The 17108-nt window shown below is 40.6% G+C and overlaps 1 protein-coding gene across 1 annotated transcript in view; it reads right to left on the bottom strand.

Annotated features, from left to right (window-relative positions):
• Nucleotides 1-385: 385 nt before the first annotated feature.
• The window catches only part of rnd2 (Rho family GTPase 2), a 46587-nt gene continuing 29864 nt past the window's right edge, over nt 386-17108 (bottom strand). Inside the window, exons 3-5 of the mRNA XM_060901887.1 lie at nt 15507-15616; nt 9101-9235; nt 386-1480 (exon numbers count right to left, since the gene is read on the bottom strand). Of these exons, the coding sequence (XP_060757870.1) occupies nt 1214-1480; nt 9101-9235; nt 15507-15616 (512 nt within the window). The 3' untranslated portion in view covers nt 386-1213. The remainder of the gene's footprint in view (nt 1481-9100; nt 9236-15506; nt 15617-17108) is intronic.

The following is a 17108-nucleotide window of genomic DNA, read 5'->3' as shown; positions in this document are numbered from 1 at the left end:
CCAATCAGAGCATCATATTCCAAATTGTGAAAAGAGTAGGTGCATTTTATGAGTTCTGGTGAGGCTGAATCACTGTGGCCTTTGACTGACAGGAGGTATTCGGTCTTGTTGAATTTGTGGTGATGGTCTCTGGGTTAAGCATAACATAATTGTAAAGCACTTTTAACAGTCATAGTTTTGACCTGCGGTGTACCATGGGTGTGCATATTACTGCATTGTTGTTCATTAGCTTAAACAAGATGTTGTGTGGAGGAGCCGGAAACCACAGCAACAGCTCGATTCTGCTGTGACATCACAACGCAGGCAGGAGGCAGTTACTGTGGAAACGGCTGCCCAGTTGCCACTTGTGGTTCGCGTGCATGAGCACAGAATGAAACTGCATCACTTTCTCTTGACTTTTTCTCTCCCTTGAGAGTTTATTGTGAACAGGAATATACAACTAGTGTAAGCTCTGACATGCTTTAAGCATAAATATGAAGAGATTTCGGACAGGATGAATCGAAAGTCATGGTGGCTATGTCACTTGTATGTCACTTGTGTGGCATTTTAACTGGAAAGGCTTCACCTGCCTTGTCCATTTTAGAGTCTCAAATGAGTCAGTGAATTAATCTTACGGCATGATTAGGCTCCAGGCATCAGTAATTCTGTGATTACATGTCTATCTCACTTTGTCAGCCAGTTCTCCTCAGGTCCTTCATCATGTGGCTTCAAGTGTAGAAATAAAATAACCTTTTTGGCATTCTGACCCAGCGTCATTTTCTGAAGTGTATAATTCCACACGAGTGAAGCACCATCACCTATCACAGCCAATTCCCATTAGATTTACTGAGGTGAATAACGGAATTACTGAGGACTGTAGTGATTCAAACCTGTCTGAATTATCTCTGCTAATGACATTGTGACAGCCGAGAAAGATACTACTGAAATAAAATGCAAGCAATTTAAATCAAGGATTGAAATAAAAACCTGCTCACACATGTAATCCCATAAAATCTCTGTATTCTTGCTTACTTTCAGTGACAAAATAATAAACAACAACAACAACAACTTCATGGTCAATAAATAGTCCTCTGTGGCACTCATTAGCACATTTATACAGCATAGAAGCATAAAATTGTAATTTCACTTTTCAACAGACCACAGCTGTGAGAAATCCAGTTTAGGACAAGCTCAGGACACAGCTGTGTTTCATTTGTTTTTGTTGAATTTTTTTCTACATGATATTGCAGCTCTTGGCCCTGTCCTTTCTGAGTGTAGGGGAGGGTTCGTGGGGTGTGGTGCGGGAGTTGACTGGCAGCAGGGGCTGATGGGATATGCGCTTGAGGGTGCGGCGAGAGGAACTTCTATTGAGGCCGGGAGTGGGGCGTCTGACGGATGCAAGAGTAGTGATGTGAAAGACATCTCGCACGCTGTTTACGCACACGCGTGACGAACACTCGACGTACGCTACAGCGCCAAGTTCCCGTGCCCGCAGACTGCCCTGAAAAAAATTGAGAGAGAAAGAAATGTGCTTAAATGATGGTTCATTTGTATTGAGTTTCTTACATTACATTTTGATCTGTGTAAAATGTGTATCTACTTTGGAAAGACACCACAGGAACAAAAAATTAAAATGTACATAATTGTTCACATAAATGTAGCCCATTGGCGAATATGTGTTTGATGTCCAATGTTATGGAAAGTTTCTTTACTTTTACAATGGAGCTACAGGGCTAATGGAGCGAACAAGTAATGGTCTATGGGGGGGAAGCCATGGCCTAATGGTTAGAAAAGCAGCTTTGGGACCAAAATGTCACCAGTTTGATTCCCTGGACTAGCAGGAATGGCTGAAGTGCCCTTGAGAAAGCCACTTAACCCCTAACTGCTCCCCAGGCTGCTCTGGGTATGTTGTATGTCGCTCTGGATAAGAGCACCTGCTAAATGCCTGTAACATAATGTAAAGAATGTCTATGTCACCTAAAATCTTTTCCATATACACATGACCAAATCCAAATATACCTGTTTTAAGCAACATTACGATACATTTTGAGATAAATAATTTAGTAAAATGTCTATATTTACAAATGTACAATATTATGCCAAAGTGCGATATAGTAATTATCTGCCTTACCGGCTTTCCTGTTAAAATTCAGTCAATAAAATGTATTCAAGTCTCAAGTCTTTATTGAACTCATAGTTACTGGTTGAAAATGTTCCTTTTTTTTTTTTTTTTAAACTAAGCCTTAACAATATGATGTAAAAGTTATCAACAAGCAACAGCAAAAATTTGAAAACATGGCAGCAGCTTCAACATTTCTATGTAGTTCGGAGTGCACTGGTAGGACTTAACTGTATATATGCCTATGAAACATTCCCCATAATTATCCCTCACTGATTAGATAATAAATAGTGTGGTGTAGTTTAGCAACTGTAGATGTTGCCATAGAAATGACCAATTTCCAAGTCCAAGGATATGAACTACTAATCTCCAAGCCTTCATTCCTCATAATTACCATAATTCTGGTGTGACCTGAACACACAGAGATGGTACCAGGGCAGCAGAAAGATACCAAGGGAAACAAGGGAATTCTATTTGTCTAAAATGGCAGAGTTCTGCTACATGGTGAAGATGTCCATATTTATAGATTACAGCAATATTGTGTCTAACGTGACATTACTGAAGAACGGGATAAGGTTTGATGCAGATATTTATAGAAAAGGGTTCGAGGGAAAGACTTGGTAACTACATTAACCTCGAAGCAACAATGAAAGACAAAATGCGTCTTGGTTTACATTCCTGCCTTAGACCTTAGTTCCTGGGATAGGCTTTGAACCTACCATAACCCTGATCAGGAAAGTTATATATCATGAGCAGGATACAAGTTATACAACAACAACAACCTATTATTATTCTTGTTAAAGAATGGAAAATGATAGGAAAAACCTGTGACCTATCTTCTCCCCAAGAACCTTTTTCCACTTCTCCCCCTCGTCCTCTCTGCGACACACTAAGTGGGAGCAATCTGTGAACTGCACTCTCAAGCTCCTAGTGTGAATGACAGTTATAACAAAAATGCTGCCTTGATAAAAAATAAATGCTGCCTGGCTCCCCCCCCCCTTTAATTTCCCACCAGCTACCTAGTGCTATACCTCCCTCCTTCCCTCCCTTAATCACTCTCCTGTCATGTAATTATGAGCAGAGTGTAGCACTCTGATTTTTTTATTCCTTAGGAGATGCAATAAATAAATAAATAAATAAATAAATAGGGGCTGTCGCCTCACAGCAAGAAGGTCTGGGTTCGAGCCCCGTGGCCGGCGAGGGCCTTTCTGTGTGGAGTTTGCATGTTCTCCCCGTGTCCGCGTGGGTTTCCTCCAGGTGCTCCGGTTTCCCCCACAGTCCAAAGACATACAGGTTAGGTTAACTGGTGACTCTAAATTGACCGTAGGTGTGAATGAGTGTGTGAATGGTTGTCTGTGTCTATGTGTCAGCCCTGTGATGACCTGGCGACTTGTCCAGGGTGTACCCCGCCTTTCGCCCGTAGTCAGCTGGGATAGGCTCCAGCTTGCCTGCGACCCTGTAGAACAGGATAAAGCAGCTAGAGATAATGAGATGAGATGAGAAACTGGCGCAGAGAACTGAAAACATGGTAATTTGGCCAGGAAAGTGCATATTCAACTTAAAAATCCATATGCTTCTGCAGTCGATGGCGTGTTACTTTTAATTCATACCAACACGATGGTATTAAATTAGTGACACAGTAAATGCTGATTGTGCACCAGGTTGTATTTATGAACTAAAATACAATACTAAAATGTATGTGGTCCATTTCTCCATTAACCTTTCTTGCCATGTTTCCCATTAGTCATGTTTATTATGCTTATTATACAGTAACAGGAAGCTCACACATGACTGAAATAATTCTGCTACAGCTTTCTGGACCTCTGTGTGCGCACGAGTGAGCGTGTGTTGAAATGTTGTCAGAGCAAGTACGTGTGCCGTCACAGCTTATATGCATGGACGGGCGCATCAGAAAACATATTCCAAGTTCCAATGTATACAGAGAGTTGACAGTATGAGTAATGAAAATTAAGTATATGTTTTATTGGTGTAGTGCTTGCGATGGTCATTATGATATGCCTCAAAAAACACTACTGGAACTGACAACTTAATACTTTGGGAACAACTCCAATCAATGTTTCCTTTATAGTGTGTATAAATAATATGAACAGTTAAAATGCTTACGGGATGCAGATAAGATAATTGTGGCTTTCCTAAAGTGCTCATTTGCATAATGCTCATATTCAGCAATATAAGTACTGTAAAAGCCAAAATAGACACGTGATGTATACAGCTCTACAGAATATTGAACAGTATCTTTCCATTACAGTGGTGCTTGAAAGTTTGTGAACCCTTTAGAATTTTCTATAAATTTATGCATAAATATGACCTAAAACAACATCAGATTTTCACACAAGTCCTAAAAGTAGATAAAGAGAACCCAGTTAAACAAGACAAAAATATTATACTTGGTCATTTATTTATTGAGGAAAATGATCCAATATTACATATCTGTGAGTGGCAAAAGTATGTGAACCTTTGCTTTCAGTATCTGGTGTGATCCCCTTGTGCAGCAATAACTGCAACTAAACGTTGCCAGTAACTGTTGATCAGTCCTGCACACCGGCTTGGAGGAATTTTAGCCCATTCTTCCGTACAGAACAGCTTCAACTCTGGGATGTTGGTGGGTTTCCTCACATGAAATGCTCGCTTCAGGTCCTTCCACAACATTTCGATTGGATTAAGGTCAGGACTTTGACTTGACCATTCCAAAACATTAACTTTATTCTTCTTTAACCATTCTTTGGTAGAACAACTTGTGTGCTTAGGGTCGTTGTCTTGCTGCATGACCCACCTTCTCTTGAGATTCAGTTCATGAACAGATGTCCTGACATTTTCCTTTAGAATTCGCTGGTATAATTCAGAATTCATTGTTCCATCAATGATGGCAAGCCGTCCTGGCCCAGATGCAGCAAAACAGGCCCAAACCATGATACTACCACCACCATGTTTCACAGATGGGATAAGGTTCTCGTGTTGGAATGCAGTGTTTTCCTTTCTCCAAACATAATACTTCTCATTTAAACCAAAAAGTTCTATTTTGGTCTCATCCATCCACAAAGCATTTTTCCAATAGCCTTCTGGCTTGTCTACATGATCTTTAGCAAACTGCAGATGCGCAGCAATGTTCTTTTTGGAGAGCAGTGGCTTTCTCCTTGCAACCTTGCCATGCACACCACTGTTGTTCAGTGTTCTCCTGATGGTGGACTCATGAACATTAACATTAGCCAATGTGAGAGAGGCCTTCAGTTGCTGAGAAGTTACCCTGGGGTCCTTTGTGACCTCGCCGACTATTACACGCCTTGCTCTTGGAGTGATCTTTGTTGGTCGACCACTCCTGGGGAGGGTAATAATGGTCTTGAATTTCCTCCATTTGTACACAATCTGTCTGACTGAATTGGTGGAGTCCAAACTCTTTAGACATGGTTTTGTAACCTTTTCCTGCCTGATTGAGCATGAACAACACTTTTTCTGAGGTCCTCAGAAATTTCCTTTGTTCATGCCATGATACACTTCCACAAACCTGTGTTGTGAAGATCAGACTTTGATAGATCCCTGTTCTTTAAATAAAACAGGGTGCCCACTCACACCTGATTGTCATCCCATTGATTGAAAACACCGGACTCTAATTTCACCTTCAAATTAACTGCTAATCCTAGCGGTTCACATACTTTTCCCACTCACAGATATGTAATACTGGATCATTTTCCTCAATAAATAAATGACCAAGTACAATGTTTTTGTCTCATTTGTTTAACTGGGTTCTCTTTATTTACTTTTAGGACTTGTGTGAAAATCTGATGTTGTTTTAGGTCATATTTATGCAGAAATATAGAAAATTCTAAAGGGTTCACAAACTTTCAAGCACCACTGTCTCTAAAAACCTATGGCAGAATAACATAACAGATAACAGTAAATGGTAATGCCATAGTCATGAGAATAAGAATTAATACTACTCTGAGACATTATAGTAACAAAAAATACACTTTACATGGCTAAAAGTATGGAGACATCAGACCATGACACTCATGTGTTTGCTGAACATCCTATTCCAAGGATGGAGCTGGTTCCCCCCCTTTGCCACCATAAGAGCCTCCACTCCTCTGAGAAGGTGTTCCACTAGATTGTGGGATGTTGCTTGGGGATTTGTGCTCATTCAGCCACAAGAGCATTAATGAGATCAGGCACTAATGTTGGGTGAGGAGGCCTGGCATTCCAGTTCATCCCAAAGGTGTTCAGTGGGGTTGAGGTCAGGGTTCTGTGCAGGACACTCAAGTTCTTTCACTCCAACTTTGGCAAACCATGGCTCTCACTTTGTGCACAGAGGCACAATCATGCTGGAACAGGTTTGGGTCCTTTCATTCCAGTGAAGAGAAATCATAATGCTACATCATACAAAGACATTTTAGACAAATTTATCGTAACAGTTTGGTGAAGGCCCACATAGGGGTGTGATGGTCAGGTGTTCACATACTTTTGGCCATATCATATAAAACCACAGCATTGTCAAGGTTAAATGTTTAATAATCGGAGTTATACAGCAGTCATTTTGTGGATTTTTATGGTAGCTGTCAGTTGTTCTGGCTGTCATTTAAAGGTCATAGGCAACGGTCAGAGGTGAAATGTAGAATATCAACTTTATTGTCTAGAAGAACGACCCAAAAAGCGAATTAAATCTTCCTGGTGTCTAATTTGCACCCTAAAATTGAATAAAATGCTTAAAATATACTGTTTTGCCCAATTTCCAAAAGGTTTGTTTACATCTCACTTATGCGCACTTTCACCACCAGGGGACCGTCGTCGTGACGTCATTTAAGCCAAAGAGACTGGGAGCAGCTGTGTGTTTACTTGCAAACCGAGCACACGTGTACGGATTTTAGTTGTGCAAAATGCCTGAAAGTGATGGCGATTTTGAAGCAGGAAGTCTCCAAATTGAATATCGAGAGGTGAAACCATATATGTATGAGCCTATGCCCGTTGTGAAGCAATCTGTGAAAGTGGCTCACTGGTTTGACCATGCAGCCTCGGAATCGGACAGCGACTCGGCTGACTCTGATCACACACACAATCCCTATAATAGAACGTGGATTCGTTTATATTGCTAATATAAGTTATTGCTAATATTAATACAAGCATTATACTATTTATAGCCTACTCTAAACAAGGAAATATCCTTTTTGTCTCATTTACAGTACACAATGATTGTACAGGATCCCTCAGGATTCTTTACTTGAAAAATTGCAAGCAAAGGTAAAAATGTTTACCTCCAATCTTCTCCTTTTTGCTTGAGCATTGCTGGTCTGTTTCTTCTTTGACTGCTTGCTTTTGTGCTCAAATTTTGTTGGAACAGCGTCAGGTTTGAGCCTTCTCTGTCCGACACTGACACCTAAACTCTCCAACACATGGGGATTCTTCAAAAATGAATCCTCCTCGAAGTGATCGGCGCACAGAGCGGCGTATTTACCCGGCTGCCAACCCTCTCGCTTCAGATGCACAATCCACTCTCTCCGCCTCTTCTCCTCTTTTGGAAAATGGTAAAAACTTCTTCCTGAATCAGTCCCATTGTGACAGTTCACTGCACAACAATAAGGCATGTTTTTTTTTTTTTTTGGAAATTCCCGAACGCACGTCTGTAATCAAGCCGAACAGCAATGAAAATACACAGAAGTGGACTCGACTCAAGCGGTTTGTTTGGCTTAAATGACGTCACGCGCCGAGTGGTCACGAAAATAGCCGAACAGAAATTCGCCGCGATCCGCACTAACTCATTTTGATTACTACTTATTAACGATACTTCTTGGGACCAGAAGAAAATTACAGAGGGTTTTTTAACATATAAAGTTTCAAATGTGCATAAAATTAAAACTGTTGCCTATGAGCTTTAAGTGATAAATGCATCACTTTAATGTGCTCATTTTTATAAATTGTTTCTATAGTGACAGCTCATTCACAGGGAACTGTGTGACAGATACTCCACATAATCTTTGCCTAATAATAGATGGGCTAAGAAAGTATGTTATTTAACAAAGATAAATGTATAATTCCTAATATGGTTTATACGCATTCTGTTAGAAGATGTTCATTTTTCATAAATGGAAGAATTCTTGAGTGTCAGGTCTTTGTAAAGGTCAGTAAGTTTTCTGACACAGGAAAGTCATCAGGACAGGAGTGTGTGCTTTCTGGTGTGATAGTAAGACCAAAAAAAACACAGCCTATCTTCAACACGGAGAGAGAGAGAGAGAGAGAGAGAGAGAGAGAGAGAGAGAGAACGAGCCTGGTGAGGGATTGGCTGTTTTTAGCTGTGATAACCTATAATGTAAGGCATAACAGGAACCAACTGTAAAAATTTAAAAAGCATGACATATATAATTCATTAATAAATTAAAAATGGTAACTGTTGGTAAATCACTCTGGTATAAGAGGAATAAAACACTGTGGGGCATGCTGTTACAGGAAAATAATCCACTTTCTCTCAGCCTACATCACAGTCCTCTGCCATAGATTTGTTTTATTCCCTACTGATGTAATTGTCTGTTCTGATTGGTCGGAATGTGTTAAATAATCCTCTTTATTGCACAACTTTGTTGAATACTCAATATGTATTGGTCAATTATGGAATTGTACAGTCTTATTTCTGAATAGCGTGCATGCATGTACGCACGCACGCGAGACTAAAGCCTGTGATATCAGGCTGCACTTTTTCATCAAAGCCTGCTGTTGCTTTCCTTCTTCAATTTGCTAAATCCTAGGCATGAATATTAAACAGTCTGGATAGACTCATCCAAATCTAATCTAGCACTACTGTCGGTCAGGTCCTTTCAGACTGTCTCATTTAGCTGTGTGCACGCACGAGAGAGAGATTGAGCCATCTCTCTGGTGAGACCCACTGCAGTATCTGTGTAAACAGTAATATTAAAAGTGATAGTTTTCCTTCTTCCTTCTCATTGCACAGCCTCCACATTGCTTTCTCTTCATTTCCCTCAAGTGCATGCGCCTTCTCACCTGCTCGTGTGTGACGGGTATGAGGCGCTGTTTGGACAGTTCTCGCAAGGTGCTGACATCCGTCCTCATATCGAGCTTACAGCCCACTAGCACAAGCTTAGCATTGGGACAGTACTCCTGAGCCTCAGCCTGCCACTGAGACACACAGAGGAACAGAGCAGTTACACATCTACATTCCGATAATATACAGTGGGGCAAAAAAGTATTTAGTCAGCCACCAATTGTGCAAGTTCTCCCACTTAAAAAGATGAGAGAGACCTGTAATTTTCATCATAGGTATACCTCAACTATGAGAGACAGAATGGGGAGAAAGAATACAGGAAATCACATTATAGGATTTTTAATGAATTAATTGGTAAATTCCTCGGTAAAATAAGTGTTTGGTCACCTACAAAAAAGCAAGATTTCTGGCTCTCACAGACCTGTAACTTCTTCTTTAAGAGGCTCCTCTGTCCTCCACTCGTTACCTGTATTAATGGCACCTGTTTGAACTCGTTATCAGTATAAAAGATACCTGTCCACAATCTCAAACAGTCACACTCCAAACTCCACTATGGCCAAGACCAAAGAGCTGTCAAAGGACACCAGAAACAAAATTGTAGACCTGCACCAGGCTGGGAAGACTGAATCTGCAATAGGTAAGCAGCTTGGTGTGAAGAAATCAACTGTGGGAGCAATTATTAGAAAATGGAAGACATACAAGACCACTGATAATCTCCCTCGATCTAGGGCTCCACGCAAGATCTCACCCCGTGGGGTCAAAATGATCACAAGAACAGTGAGCAAAAATCCCAGAACCACACAGGGGGACCTAGTGAATGACCTGCAGAGAGCTGGGACCAAAGTAACAAAGGCTACCATCAGTGACACACTACGCCGCCAGGGACTCAAATCCTGCAGTGCCCCCTGCTTAAGCCAGTACATGTCCAGGCCCGTCTGAAGTTTGCTAGAGAGCATTTGGATGATCCAGAAGAGGATTGGGAGAATGTCATATGGTCCGATGAAACCAAAATAGAACTTTTTGGTAAAAACTCAACTTGTCGTGTTAGGAGGAGAAAGAATGCCGAGTTGCATCCAAAGAACACCATACCTACTGTGAAGCATGGGGGTGGAAACATCATGCTTTGGGGCTGTTTTTCTGCAAAGGGACCAGGACGACTGATCCGTGTAAAGGAAAGAATGAATGGGGCCATGTATCGTGAGATTTTGAGTGAAAACCTCCTTCCATCAGCAAGGGCATTGAAGATGAAACGTGGCTGGGTCTTTCAGCATGACAATGATCCCAAACACACCGCCCGGGCAATGAAGGAGTGGCTTCGTAAGAAGCATTTCAAGGTCCTGGAGTGGCCTAGCCAGTCTCCAGATCTCAACCCCATAGAAAATCTTTGGAGGGAGTTGAAAGTCCGTGTTGCCCAGTGACAGCCCCAAAACATCACTGCTCTAGAGGAGATCTGCATGGAGGAATGGGCCAAAATACCAGCAACAGTGTGTGAAAACCTTGTGAAGACTTACAGAAAACATGTGACCTCTGTCATTGCCAACAAAGGGTATATAACAAAGTATTGAGATGAACTTTTGTTATTGACCAAATACTTATTTTCCACCATAATTTGCAAATAAATTATTTAAAAATCAGACAGACAATGTGATTTTCTGGATTTTTTTTCTCATTTTGTCTCTCATAGTTGAGGTATACCTATGATGAAAATTACAGGCCTCTCTCATCTTTTTAAGTGGGAGAACTTGCACAGTTGGTGACTGACTAAATACTTTTTTGCCCCACTGTACAATTAACATGCATTAAATGTTAAGTAATATACTGCATGTCCTTAATATATATTTTTTTAAAAAGGTGCTATAATATACACAACTCCATTTCCAAAAACAACTTTTCCAGTCTTTTGCTGTCCCCATCCCTTTTTTTTTTTTTTTAACGTGTTGCTGGCACTAAATTCAAAATGAGCATATTAAAAAAAAAAAAAAAGATTTCTCAGTTTCAACATTTGATATGTTGTCTTTGTACCATTTTCAATGAAATATGGAGTTTACATGATTTGCTAAATCATCACAATCTGTTATTTACATTTTACACAGCGTCCCAACTTTTTTGGAAACAGGGTGGTATACAAGTTTATTAATATATAAATTGTGATTGCTTTAACACAAATATTTGACTGAAGTTGGAACATCATATTAAACAAATACTCCAGTGTTTTTTTTTTTTTAAATCCAATCTATAATCCATTTCTGTCTGTCGCATGTGTGATTACACAGACAAGTGGTGCATTTTCCTGTACTGAGAATAGAACATGAAGCTCGTATATCCTCGTGTAGACACACAGTCATCTATAAACTCTAATGTTCAGTGTCCTGTTGTCCTCTTTTTTTTTTTTTAGTAACTTTTCATCCAGTTTGTTGTTTCCTCCAGACATCTAAACAGCGCCGCTGTCCTTAGCTCTAAAACCAGCCAGCTCAGCTATGCCAGTTATCCCACTGTTCCCCTCTGGTTGAATGTGTTCAGCCATCCATCAACTCATCACAGTGATGTTTGAGCCCATGGCACAATCACTCACTGTGCAGTTAGAATACAACATCGCTCCACATTCCACGCCTTTCAGCCCCACCTACATGCAGAGGGGTCAAAGGTGACAGGCTGGAGTTCTCAGATTGGCACCTCAAAAACCCCAATGGGTGTTTGGGAGCATTGCACACTATTTTCTGATCATGCACTACTCTGACTTTGGGACTGAGCTCAAAGACAGGAATGTTCTGTCTCTGTCAAGTCTCTGATGTAAACATATGTGGGTTGAGGCACAATACAGGACGAAGCTCCACTTGGATTGCACAACAAAAACGGCCTGAAGTGCCAGGCGTGCCAAAATAACTATTAGGCTACCAAAGCGTGGGAATGTCCCGGACATGGCTGCTTTTAAAACATGAATACGGCAGACCACACAGCTTAAACTCCTCACGATCTTAAACCCTGCAGAGCCATTCTCACACCCTGTGCACACCACATAATTGTTGACCTTTCGTAAAGAAAATAGCAATTTCAGTTAATCCTCTATACAAATAGAGAGAGACGCACACAAACCAAAGACTTTTTTATGGTTTTCGGCAAGTGCTATGTGGAATAAGTTTTATCCAGAAATATTGTTTGAGGAGGGTGAGAGGAAAGTATTTGTTTTTTTCATGCAGAGTTCATTTTAATAGCCTTTTGAACATCCAGCAAAACTGTAATGATTATGAAACCAGATAATTCTTAATTCCCATTTATTCAGATATTTAGTTAGTAGACTATGGTCAACACTTCTAACTATGATGACCTTGTAGACGTAATGCAGGGTAATTATTATACATAATTTAGTATGAATGTACTATTAAAATAAATGGTACACCTTATATAATGTGCATTACATGATGGTACACATTACATTAACTTCCTTAACTGACATCACTTAACATATTACCATGAACAAACCAGAAAATTCAGCATTAAAGACTTTTGTTTTGGGTTTTTTAAGGCATGTAATGATTCATTCAATTCACTATTTGATTCAATTCACAATACTGGATTCATGATTTGATTTTCCAATTACAATTTTTTTTTAATTAAATGAAGAAAGTTTTATTACCAAAAAAAGTACATTTTATTACCTATTCTTTATCAACTTAAAATGTTCCTTTTTTAAATTAAAAAAAAAACCAAAACTTTTGTTTCATTTTCAACAATAATTTTTGACCTCGTTTGTAAAGACTGGAGTAAAATATAATAACCTCATCTCATTATCTCTAGCCGCTTTATCCTGTTCTACAGGGTCGCAGGCAAGCTGGAGCCTATCCCAGCTGACTACGGGCGAAAGGCGGGGTACACCCTGGACAAGTCGCCAGGTCATCACAGGGCTGACACATAGACACAGACAACCATTCACACTCACATTCACACCTACGGTCAATTTAGAGTCACCAGTTAACCTAACCTGCATGTCTTTGGACTGTGGGGGAAACCGGAGCACCCGGAGGAAACCCATGCAGACACGAGGAGAACATGCAAACTCCACACAGAAAGGCCCTCGCCGGCTACTGGGCTCGAACCCAGGATCTTCTTGCTGTGAGGCGACAGCGCTGACCACTACACCACCGTGCCGCCCAAAACAAATATTCATTTTCTTAATAAAACTTTTATGAACATTTGTATGACCTCCATTTGCTTTTCTTTTCTTTAGCTTTCACCAGTCTGTAAAAAGAGAGCTCTGATTTCTTGTTAAATTTATTTGTACAGTCAATCGCAAAACAGCTCGTTCCCAATTAATTCTATTTTTTGTTTGTATTTTCCCAGCATTAACGCTGCGATACCTCCACCTAGGGTGAAGTCACATGTATTCCTGCTATTTTACATTATTGTGCCTTCTGCTGTCTAAGCCACATAATTACCACTTGGAAAAACTAAGATTATACAGCCTGAAAATAAATAAATTCATTTTTAATTTCAGCAATTTGAATAGTCACAAATTTGTATTCTGATTTATCGTCGCACGATACATCATTACATTCCTAGGTTTTTGGGTTTTTTTAAACAACAAGGGTGGCATGATGGTGCAGTGGTTGGCACCGTCACCTCACAGCAAGAAGGTTCTGGGTTCAATCCTGCTGGTTGACTGGGGCCTTTCTGTATGGAGTTTGCATGTTCTCCTTGTGCCTGCATGGGTTTCCTCCCACAGTCCAAAGATATGCAGATTAGGTTAACTGGTTACCTTCAATGGCCCATAGGTATGAATATGAGTGTGAATGGCTCGGTCACTCTGTGTTAGCCCTGTGACAGACTGGTGACCTGTCCAGGGTGGACCCGACCTCTCACCCGATGTCAGCTTGGATTAGCTCTAGCTCACCCATGACCCATAATGGAAAAGCAGTATAGAAAATGAATGAATGAATGAATGAATGAATGAACCAAATAAGTCAAACAGTCAATAAGCTGACAATGACAAACATGTTTTTGACTGTTCGTTGACAAAATTCAGAACTGAGGTTGAAGTGCATTCCAATATTTACATGTGGAGACCAGAGTTAAGGAATGTGCTATTATTTAATTAGTGCTGGTTTATATGGACTTATTTTTATTCATGAATTCAGTGCTGATATCTGTCACTAAGATCTAAACAAATGTCAGTTGATACACTTTGTAAAATTATTTATACTTTATTAATGCCAATTTGAGTTCATTAATGCAGGAAATGTCAGTGTGTATAGAGATCTTGCATGTGACGTCACAGCCGATCCAGATTGTAACAGACGCCATCTTGTCGGTCAAACGCCATATTTCCGCCTTCTACTTCATTCTGGTTCTACTTCTGCTTCTACATTTTCTTCTGGAAAACCCTACTATATACAATTCTACTACAACGGCTGCGGCTACAAGCTCTCCCTACCTGTGCACGTTTATGTTTTTTGTGTGTATTTTTGCGTGTTGTTCGTCTGTACCGGACTTCAATATACACTACAACCGTATGGACTTACTGGACATTGGTTTCCAGCAGAAAATGACGGTTTGTAGCGATTTCCATCGCATGCACAACATTCCGGACGAGATAGCGAGACCAGCGGGGTCTCCGTGGATTGTTATCGGGTCTGGCAGGTGAAGGAGGTGGCGCCGGGAGAGGAAGCAAAAGCGAGGCTGCAGGCAGAGCCGGCCTGTTGACTAAGCTCAGAAAACAGCCACTCAAATCTCCACTGCCAAGCCTCTATCTCTCCAACGCCAGATCCATGGTAAACAAGACAGACGATTTGGAATTACAGCTGGAATTACCTTATTCTATTCTATAATCGGCTGATCAGTGCTATACTAGATACTACTGATATATCTAGCATCAGTACCAGTAATACTTAAGTGACTTACCCATCCAATGAGGATTGTTATTTTCTTGTTTACAAGATGCCACATCTGAGGGGGGCTGACAAATCCTGAATTTCTGTAAAGATAACTGTCCAGAGATTTATAAGCACACAGTGCTTCACCATTGAACAGCGAGGGAAAGTTAATGAGGTAATTATACACGTCTGGGTATTCCACCTCTGGCAGTTCCATATCCACTGACACGGTCGTGAAAACTACGTCCGGTAAGCCATAAGGGTCACTAATCTGTAGGTCGTTTATTTTAGACATATATCTAGTTATCTGTTCATTAGAAAAATGAGCCGTGTAGTCCGTCGGTTGAAATTGATCCATTTTGTACACGAGTGCAGCAATATTCAGCGGTGTTTTTTACCGACAAAATGGCGGCTGTGTACTTTCCGGTCACGTGACTGCAAGATCTCTATATGTGTGATTTCTCCATGCTTCTGAATTAGTATTATGCTTAAGGAAAGGATGAGAGAAAGAGAGCGGAAGTCTGGAGAAGTTTCAGACCTTCTTTGGAATGCTGTCAAGAGTCTCAGGCCGACTGATGTCAAAACAAATGAGCACTGCATCCGAGTCTGGGTACGCCAGCGGCCGCACGTTATCGTAGTATGAAGAGCCTGTAGACACACACACACACGAAGTATTCTTAAATAATAATGAAAGTAAACATCAGAAGGTTATACAAGTTTTATGATTCTGTCTGCTGCTTCTCAATTTTGAGGAAGTGCAGTTTACTACAAGAGAAAGTTTCTCTTACAACTGCCAGAAATGGGCCCTCAAGTAAAGTGGAAGATGCTGAAACTCTTACATTCTCACAGTAATGAAGCAGACACTTTATTCCTTTGTAACTCCCTCTGCACCAAAATAAACAAAAGAGACATGGGAGAAAAGTAACTGCCATTTTTAAGCCAGAAACAGATGGACTACGCAGCAAAGTCAAAAGAAATATGTTCTTTTAGTTTACAATTTACCTACAAAAATATAATAAATTTCACAACTGCACAATGAATAAAAAATTTAAATGTAAATGTAACCTGCAACAAGATGATTCAAAACGTAAGGCAATTTCAACAACAACAAAAATGTAAGCTACGAACAGATGGATTATACAGCTGAATCTTCCCCGTGGCATTACCAGTTTCATTTACACACGCAAGCAAAAACAAGGGTACAAGATACATCTTGCCCAAGATACTGATTTAAAAAAAAAAAAACTACCAGGTGGCTTATAAGTCACAATAATGATCATAAAAAGGAAACCTAAAAGTTGTTGCTGCAACGTATTGTTATAATATAAAATGCATGTTTTGTACTTGATCCATATTTATAGGCGAGTTCACCAGCTGCTGTGGCCATTTCAGTAACAGGATAAAAAGGATATCGCCAGTTGTTTCCTCGACAAATGAGTTTTGAGGTAAAGGCTTGACAGTTTTTTTTTTTTAATAGTCCTCCAAATGGCTACTGTGGGTGTTTTCATTTAAAATTGCCTTGTGTAGGTTCCATCAGATCAGAACAAACTGAAGAGTAGAAGAAGAAGAAGAAGCAGCAGCCTTTGGCCTTTATGCACACTCAAGCACAGTGAAATTCCTCTCTGCATTTAATCCATCTGAAGCAGTGGACACACACACACACACACACACACACACACACACACACACACACGAGTGGTGGACAGCTATGCCACAGTGCCCAGGGACCAGCTGGGGGTTAGGTGCCTTGCTCAAGGGCACTTCAGCCCATGGCTGCCCCATGCTACCCTAACTGCATGTCTTTGAAATGTGGGGGAAACCGGAGCACCCTCAGGAAACCCACGCAGACATGGGTAGAACATGCAAACTCCACACAAAGGCCCAGAACCTTCTTGCTGTGAGGAGACAGTATCAACACCAACACACCGCCCTAAGATTCAAGTGTAGTGATGAGACAAATGAGGAGGAAGCCATGGTCTAATGGTTAGAGAAACAGCTCTAGGACCAAAAGGTCACCAGTTCAATTCCTGGGACCAGCAGGAATGGCTGAAGTGCTCTTGAGCAAGGCACCTAACCTGCAACTGCTCCCCAAGCTGTTCTGGGCATGTTGTACATCACTCTAAAGGCATCTGCTAAAAGT

This window comes from Neoarius graeffei, chromosome 20, assembly GCF_027579695.1.
Source record: "Neoarius graeffei isolate fNeoGra1 chromosome 20, fNeoGra1.pri, whole genome shotgun sequence".
NCBI lineage: Eukaryota > Metazoa > Chordata > Actinopteri > Siluriformes > Ariidae > Neoarius > Neoarius graeffei.
Note: the sequence above shows the minus strand (reverse complement) of the source record. Positions and strands in the feature narration are given on the sequence as shown.